This window comes from Nothobranchius furzeri, chromosome 1 (assembly GCF_043380555.1).
Source record: "Nothobranchius furzeri strain GRZ-AD chromosome 1, NfurGRZ-RIMD1, whole genome shotgun sequence".
Taxonomy (NCBI): Eukaryota; Metazoa; Chordata; class Actinopteri; order Cyprinodontiformes; family Nothobranchiidae; genus Nothobranchius; species Nothobranchius furzeri.
This window is the reverse complement of record NC_091741.1, coordinates 96,155,532-96,163,501: the sequence shown is the minus strand read 5'-3', so window position 1 is coordinate 96,163,501 and position 7,970 is coordinate 96,155,532. Positions and strand designations below refer to the sequence as shown.

Sequence of the window (7,970 nt, the reverse complement as noted above, 5' to 3'; positions counted from 1 at the left end):
CACACGTCATCATTCACTGTCTCATCCACCTTAGTTACACCATACATTTAGTGCTTAAAGTCAGTCTAGTTTAATTTGTTAGTAATAAAATTCTTAACTTTTAAACGACTCTCTCTCTCTTCTGTTGTCTCTGAGTGAATATGAAGCTGTTATCTAATCCCTGCATTAAAAAGTTCCAGTCTTCTGGTTTAAACAACCTCACAGATCCGTAAGGTTGATTTCATATTTCCTATGGAATCCTACGCCTTATGGCTTATTAAATAACATGTAATTTAATTCATTACACAAGGTATGAATGATGGAATGGATATGAAGTGATTTAATGTGATGTGTGAAATGATGGAATGGAAGCTAGATGTTTTAGCAAAACCTTTCTTAAATATCTGAGAGAGTTTGTGGAGTTTGGGATGTAAAATCAATTTGGCTGTCTGGTTTGATAAGCTAGAGATTTGTTTATAAAAACCATCTGACTCAATCTGTGCCAAGTCTATGCACCCTTGTATGAAAACCCCCGTTCAGATCCAGGGGGTCACAAGGTCAGGATGGACATGGACCTCTAGGAATCAGGAAGTCATAGCTTAGCTCCAATACGACCCATCTAGTCTTGAGATATCTCCAGGTCATGACGGGAAGCTGGAATGCTTGTTTGCGTCTAAGGCTATTCGTTGGCTCTTAGAAGAACCCTTTTGTCTGATATCACCAAGCGTTGCAGAGAGGTTTTGACCTGAAGTAAAGAGATAGGATGGTTTCAAAATGCTTGTTCCAGAATTGGCTGGTTCGAGGGTCAGCTAGAAACTGAATTAATCCAGTTCATAAAAATTAGAGCTCGCTCTCTGATCCACCTGATTGAACCTCGTGGAGATTTCTTTGTTAGGGCATCAATTTTAGTTTTTGGGATGCCAATTCTTGTGTCCCGAAAAGTCCCACAGGCTCCAAACCCCGTGTCATAAAGGCGGTGAAACAGAGCTGGGCTGGTGTAAAAGTTATCACAGTAAATAAGATATCCAGATCCCAGGTAGGCTTTGTGGATGAAAGACATCACAGCATCAAATGACAGCCCTTTCCCACTATTCAGAGAGGACCTCCCTGTGTAGATGCTGAAGTCAACAGTGTAGCCTGTGTTGTCAGAAACAACAAAAAGCTTTATACCCATTTTGGCCTTATTTTGGATGTACTGCTTCATGGCAATCTTGGCTTTGGTGGCAACCATACGCTCATCCACAGAGAGGTTTTGCTGGGGTGGTACACAGGGTTGCAGGCTACACATAAACTGCCTTACAGGGGGCGCATTCTGTGAAGTCATTGTCATCTGAGCCTTTTTTGCTGTCATTGAGGGCATCTTCCACAAGGTCACTCATATGAATATTCCAAGTAATGGTGAGGAACCAGTCTCTGGACATGATCTTGGGAGGATATGGCACGCCAAAAATCTCTGACCTTTGGCATCTTTAAAATCCCCACATACAGTGTTATCCCGATGTACTGATACATCTCAGGATCCGTCGCCTCAGTCTATTATAATTTTTGGCTGCAGCAATAATTTTTTCTGCATTTTTATTAGTGTTGGCACACAGAGTTTTTGATATCAGCCCTGTCAACATACATCTTGAACAGCTCAGATGGAGAAGGATTGTTCACATGTTCTGTAACAGGTGGCTGTGTACCTGGCCTTTCTTTGGCAGGATATGTGGTGGAGGATGTGAGAAGTTGTCAGGGTCCTTTTCACTTTTCCAGGCAGCTTCATGAAAACAAACAGTCTCTGACTTGGAGCGCTTGCCTCTCTTTCCTGGAGGGCCTCTCCTCTGACTCCTTCCTCTTCCTCTGCCTCTCTCTGGTACCCAGGAAGCCTCAGAGGTGCAGGAGACCTCAGTTTCCTCTTCAACTTCATCACAACTGCACACAGAAAAGAGCAAAACTGTTCAGCAGTATTTGTAGCAAATGTTTCAGTAGTATTTAGTTTTCTCTTTCTCTCACTAATAATAACAATTATAATGAATATTTCATGAATTTATACATACAGGTCGTACGACGAATCAACTCCTTTGATAAAGTCAGCTTTCTCCCCACTGCCAGCAGAATCTGGGGCGGATGAGGAAACGGAAACTACATCCTCATCCGGCGCTGTACGCCTCGAGGAATTTGTCCGCAGTTCATCAAAACGTTCGTAGTGGTGTGTTGGGAGTTTGTAGTGGGTGTGTGATGTGTGTAGGATGTGTTTGTCTAAATGTATTATTGCAAAAAAGCACAAGAAAAAGCCGAAAGACTGGGACTACAAATAGAACTACGATTCGCGGGGAAATAACGTCAAAACAGGTGATTGGGTGAGTGATAATCTGTGACAGTTCACGTTGATGACTTGAAGATGTTTATTCAGGCGTGTGAAGCCCTGTGAGCTGCAGCTCAGAACGATACAGTGCAGGCATCGTCTGGCCTACGCCAGCTGATGCCACCACATCACCCTACTTGCACCCACAGCCCTCTGTGTCTAAGTGCAGTTTAAAATTGGAAGTGGGCACCGGCACTCGGGATGAGGCTGAAAAATCCCCTTGTCAAATGCCGTTGAATGTGCTCACTCCCAAGGCCCTAAGTGTGTGTTTGCGTGAAATGTCGTTGGTGGAAGTGTTTAATGTGCACATAAAATTGGGGGCAAGCTGCCACAGGAATGCAGAAATGGGATCCATACCTGCCCCCCTGACTTGCCCACCCCTCAAGGTCCTATGTGCATGATTGAGTGATCTCCTCTAACAGAAGACAGATGAAGGAGGATGATGTGAGAAACACTCAGCTTCTAAAGAGGAACTTTACTAAAAGTGTTTATCATTTGCAGCTAAAACCACATGAAACAGCTCTGTGTGAACACACAGATGTTCATCTCATGCAGGAGTTACTGCTGCTAATCAGGAACTTAAATAAATACTTGTGTGTGTGTGTGTGTGTGTGTGTGTGTGTGTGTGTGTGTGTGCGTGCATGCGTGCGTGCGTGTGTGTGTGCGTGTGTGTGTGTGAGAGAGAGAGAGATAGAGAGAGCACAGAGAGATTTTGCACAAGCTGCAGCTGAGTTGTCGTTCATTAGAGAAGAATAGTTAATAGCTGATGTTGATATTTGCACCTAAAATACCTGAAAGGTTTGTTAAAATAAAAGTAATTTTTATTGTACTTATTTTACATTATATGTATTGAATGTGTTAATATTATAAAGTAATTTTAATACCAGCTTGTTTTTTTCTTTTTTACTCTTCCTGTAGTTGGAGGTTTCCATCAGTTTAACTCTCCATCAGTATCAGGATGAATCTGGCTCCCCCTGCCGGTAAACATGCGTTACTGTTTGTTGTTGTTTCAAAATAAAATAGTGATTTTATGTCCCAAAATAAAAGACTAAAAACTGACAATAAACCGATTTAAATCATCAATGTTTTATTGTAAATATGATTGACTACTATGCATTTAAATGGACCACTATTCAAACATCACATTAATTTTCTATCATCGTTCTCGATCTGTTGTTTAGTTTAAACGGGAGAAAGGTGACATTCCTCCTTACACCTGGTGTTTTCCCTTAAAACCTTAAATAAGTTTATATTCATCTCACAATTGTTTACCACCCACTCTTACTGTAGTGTTCTTTTGCTGTCTTAGTTTATCTGAATATTTGCTGCAACAATAATTTCTCTAACCTGAACATTATCAGATAAACATGATTAGTGATGCAGACACTGAACATGATTGTCTTTAAATAAATTCAGTATTTTAGTCCAAATTCTTTTCATAACCTGTGTAAATTTTTCTCTCATCTATCAGACACACAGATGTTGTCTTTTGTTGTCAGAAAAAAGGAAGTAAAACTGAAATCACTTCCTTTGCTGTAGCCTGAGAAGTGAATACAGATAAAAACTGTCTGGTGAAGGTTTTCACACATTCTCCTCTGAGGCGGATCACTAACAGGACCCGCTGCAGGTTGATCAGGCTAAAACATCCATGTTTGCTCTCAGAAATAATTCAGAACCAGTCTGAAAGCTGAGCAGACATGGAGGCTGGACTGCTGCTGCTGATGCTGCTGCTGATGATGATGATGATGATGGGGGTCTTTCAGGGTGAGATTTAAGCTGTTTCACATTTAACTTTCTTAGCTTTGTGTTTAATGATTCAACAAGTTAAACTCTGTTCATTTAATGACATATTTTGTAATCTTTTCTAAGATAAAACAGGCTCCATGCATCATGTTAATTATTAAAATAATGTTCTTTTTAATTTTTGTGACTTTATCGTAAAATGTCTTTAGTGTAACTGCAGCCTGTCGCTCCTGTTAAAGGTTTGATATCTGGTATGGTCATCCTGGGGCTGCTGCAGAATCAAGACGGTTTATCATTAAAAAGGATTTAGGTGTAATATAAACTTATTTATTTCAGTCTCTAAATTTGGAAACTGAATTGTGTAAAATATTGTTTTTGACATCAGGATCGAACTCTACTCCAAATCTGGCCTCAGTCACAAGATATTATAGTCACTGAATGTGTTAACATACAGCATTTCATTTTCTTTTTAGGTTGGCTAGCCTATTATTATTATTATTATTATTATTAGTAGTAGTAGTAGTAGTAGTAGTAGTAGTAGTAGTAGTAGTAGTAGTAGTAGTAGTAGTAGTATTAATGCCATTGCTATTGTTCCAGCATCATATCAGAAACTAACAGCAGCAGAAAGTTATTAACCTATTGTTGAACCCTAACTGGTATTTTAATCCTTATTGATCTGATGAATAAAAGGTTTATTTGGTCTAATAAAAATGTTCGTTTCAGCAAAATCAAGTTTCAGTATTAGATAAATGTGACCAGTGTGTTTCCTATCATTGTAAAAGTTAAATCACAAAAAGGATTCATTTTCTCATGAATGAAATATTTATTAATTTTTTTATTTCCAGCTGTAGAAACTTTCTGTGACGGCAGACAGGATGGAGCTCAGTGTGTCGGAGCTTTAGGAGGAGCTGTGGACATCCAGCTGGTGGACAACGCTGCAGAGATGCCCAGATTAGAATGGAAAAAGAATGGCTCGATGATAGTCCAGTGGATAAGTAACAATAATAAAACTATCATAAGGGACAACAGAGTCACTTTTATTCCCAGTACTGGAACAGTTAGGATCAATAACCTGATCAGGGATGACAGTGGACAATATAAACTTCAGAACTTTAATTCAGATGGACGTTCAACAGCAAACAGGACTCTACTGTTGTCTGTTGAAGGTAAACAACTTTTTAGACCTTTTGAAGTAAATCTTAAACTACTAATCTGCACATTTTCTTCTATTTTAGTAAACCAGATTAAAAAGCAACCATCTTCCTATAATAATATTCATTCATCCCATGATTCTCTCAGCTGGTGTGTCGTCTGTCCAGCTGGTCTCTGAGTGTTGGTCCCAGGGACAGATGCAGGTGTCCTGCTCCTCTGAGGAAGGGGACAGTCCTCAGTACAGCTGGACTCTGGATGGACACACACTGACAGACTCTGAGCTCTTCTCTGGAAATAGTCAGACTAACATCATCGTTCTGAGACAAAATATCTCAGGACGTCTGGTCTGTTCAGTCAGGAACCGAGTCAGTGAGTCCTCCAGAGAACAGGACATATCTACCTGTGGTGAGTCACAGCATCATGGGGAAGAGTCTTGATTTATTTTAGACTGATAATTATCATTTTATTTGCTCCCAGGCTTCATTTTCATTAACTGCACTTCCAATGGGACTCACATATCTGAGTGGGTGTTTAGAGAAAATAACACTCTGTGTGTAGAACCAACACCAGCCCCTACAGCAGTAACACACACTGGGGGTAAGGAGACAGAGTTAAATTATTCCTCCACTATTAACTCGTCCTCCAATCAAACTGACACTCAGGATCTCCTTTGGTTCTTTACTAGGTGAAAGCTGACTCTGCTGCTTAGGGTTGTGTCTCTTTATGTCTACATAAAAACATGTGAACTTCCTTATAAATCAAACCTGTGCATCTCCTGTGTTTTACTCTGCAGCAGAGCAGTGGCCCGTCATGGTCGGTGTTCTCTCAGCTCTCGCGTTCTTCTTGGTGGTCGGTGTAGCTGTGATCTGTTGCCAGAAGAAAAAACAAAAACCTAAAGGTACAAAAAATATAACGGCTTCATAAACTTTGTAGTTGACACGTTTGATGGATTATGCCTCACCCCCTGGCCACGCCCCTGAACCCAACAGATGGCCACACCCTGATACCTATCTCAGGCCCTGTCCACACGTAGCCGGGGATCTGCCAAAACGTAGATATTTTTCTACGTTTTGGCCTGTCATCCACACGAAAACGGATCTTTTTAAAAACTCCGGCCAAAGTGAAGATCTGCGTTTTCTCCGTTTTGGGTGTCTGCGTGTGGACGGACAAAACCGTAGTTTTGAGGTCAGCAACGTCACTTTCCGCGACAAAAAAATGCTGACATCACGTGTGCGACCTGTGTTTACACTAGCCAACAGCATGGATGCCCTCAGATCTGCGCTCGCTTTATCAATAGTCCAAGCGCTTTTTGCTTGTTTGTTTTTGCAAGCGGAATTACTGCTCCTTGCGGAAGACCACAGACGAAGGACGAGGTTAAGAACAGGGGAAGTACTGCCGCCTACAGGTCTGGCATGTCCTTAACAACGTATTTATCCGGGTACGTGTGGACAGAGTTTTTTTTTTAAACGAGGTGGTGTGGATGCAAGTTTTTGGAGGGGCGGATATTCGTTTAAAACAACCCGGCTATGTGTGGACTAGGCCTCAGTTATTGGGATTGGGCTGCATGTTCATTACTATAAGGCTTAAAAATGTTTATATGGTCACCTGTTTGAGTCTGATAAGTGTTTGGTATAGGAGGGAGGAGCAAGGGGCTTGGTTTAATCCATCAAATTTATCAATTAAAGTGTGACAGAAGCTGTTATGTCTTATCTCTGGTACAGTTTAGATTTGTTTTCTGTTTTTCAGATGAATTTAAAAAGTGGCTGTTGAGTGTTTTAACTATTTTGACTCCTTTCCTGCAGAGGAGGGAGAAGAGCAGGAGATGACCTACGCTGACGTCAGGATCGTGCAGCAGCAGAGGAGGCAGGTGGAGCAGTATGTACAGGAGGAGGGGGTGGAGTACGGACAAGTCAGGTTTACAAACAGACCTGGTCGTTCTGAGCCAGCAGATAATAATTTGTACGCACAAGTCCGTAAAGGCAGGTGATCTGATGTGTTCAGGTTCAAACATCTCAGTATGGAAAGGTTTTAAATTGTACACTTTTATTCTGGCATATTTTTTGTTTTCATAGTTCTTTATTGTAATTATGACCTATTTCATCTTGTATGATGTTTCAGCTTTTATTTTATAATTTACACATTTTAATTTTTGTCAAACAGCTAAAGACACATAATCCTGATTTTAAAGAGAGAAACAGCAGATTGTACATGAACCTGCTATGCCTACTGGTAACGTAATGCAGTGTGTTGCAGTTGAACAAACAAACTGTATAAATAAGTTGAATTTACTGGAAATAAAATGTATTTATTCAACAGATGGAGATAACTGTCTTGGATTACATGATTAGTCATATGTTAGTCAGCCTTTTCCATCAGGCCATCAGACTGCTGAACACTTCGCAGACACCTCACCCTCACTACTGAAACTCCAACATTACACACTCCATACTGTACATTAATGCCACTGTTTTGCACATACCAACCACTGTATATTTATATCTCTTATCTTATTGTTTACTTTATTCATTTGTATACTTAGATTAGCCATTTTTAAATTTTACTTGTTTTTACATTACTGTATTTTTGCACAACGCTGTTGCTGTGAAGCTCGCACACAAGAATTTCACTCGCATGTACTGTACCAGTGTACCTGCACATGTGACGTGACAATAAAAGTGATTTGATTTTATTTGATTTGATGTCACATTTACTTATTCATAATCGGTTGTTACACGTTTATTTGGTTTGA

At 40.3% G+C, this 7,970-nt stretch overlaps 1 protein-coding gene across 2 annotated transcripts; it reads left to right on the top strand.

Annotated features, from left to right (window-relative positions):
• Window positions 1-3,893: 3,893 nt before the first annotated feature.
• LOC129162832 (T-cell surface antigen CD2) lies at window positions 3,894-7,542 on the top strand. 2 transcript variants are annotated; one of them, XM_054739002.2, is made up of 6 exons: window positions 3,894-4,090; window positions 4,915-5,235; window positions 5,369-5,626; window positions 5,699-5,818; window positions 6,015-6,119; window positions 7,024-7,542. In XM_054739002.2, exons 1-6 carry the CDS (start codon window positions 4,024-4,026, stop codon window positions 7,206-7,208), a joined length of 1,056 nt encoding a protein of 351 aa, XP_054594977.2. In that variant the 5' UTR covers window positions 3,894-4,023; the 3' UTR covers window positions 7,209-7,542. The 2 variants fall into 2 exon arrangements, with proteins under 2 accessions (XP_054594977.2, XP_054594978.2); XM_054739003.2 differs by lacking the exon at window positions 5,699-5,818.
• Window positions 7,543-7,970: the final 428 nt, after the last annotated feature.

What these genes read in the sequence shown, in the direction of transcription:
- LOC129162832 (XM_054739002.2), top strand. Translation starts at nt 4,024, where the DNA reads ATGGAGGCTGGACTGCTGCTGCTGATGCTGCTGCTGATGATGATGATG. An exon ending in GATGATGGGGGTCTTTCAGG is followed by an intron (nt 4,091 to 4,914) that starts GTGAGATTTAAG and finishes TTTTATTTCCAG; the next exon opens with CTGTAGAAACTTTCTGTGAC. An exon ending in GAAAAAACAAAAACCTAAAG is followed by an intron (nt 6,120 to 7,023) that starts GTACAAAAAATA and finishes CCTTTCCTGCAG; the next exon opens with AGGAGGGAGAAGAGCAGGAG.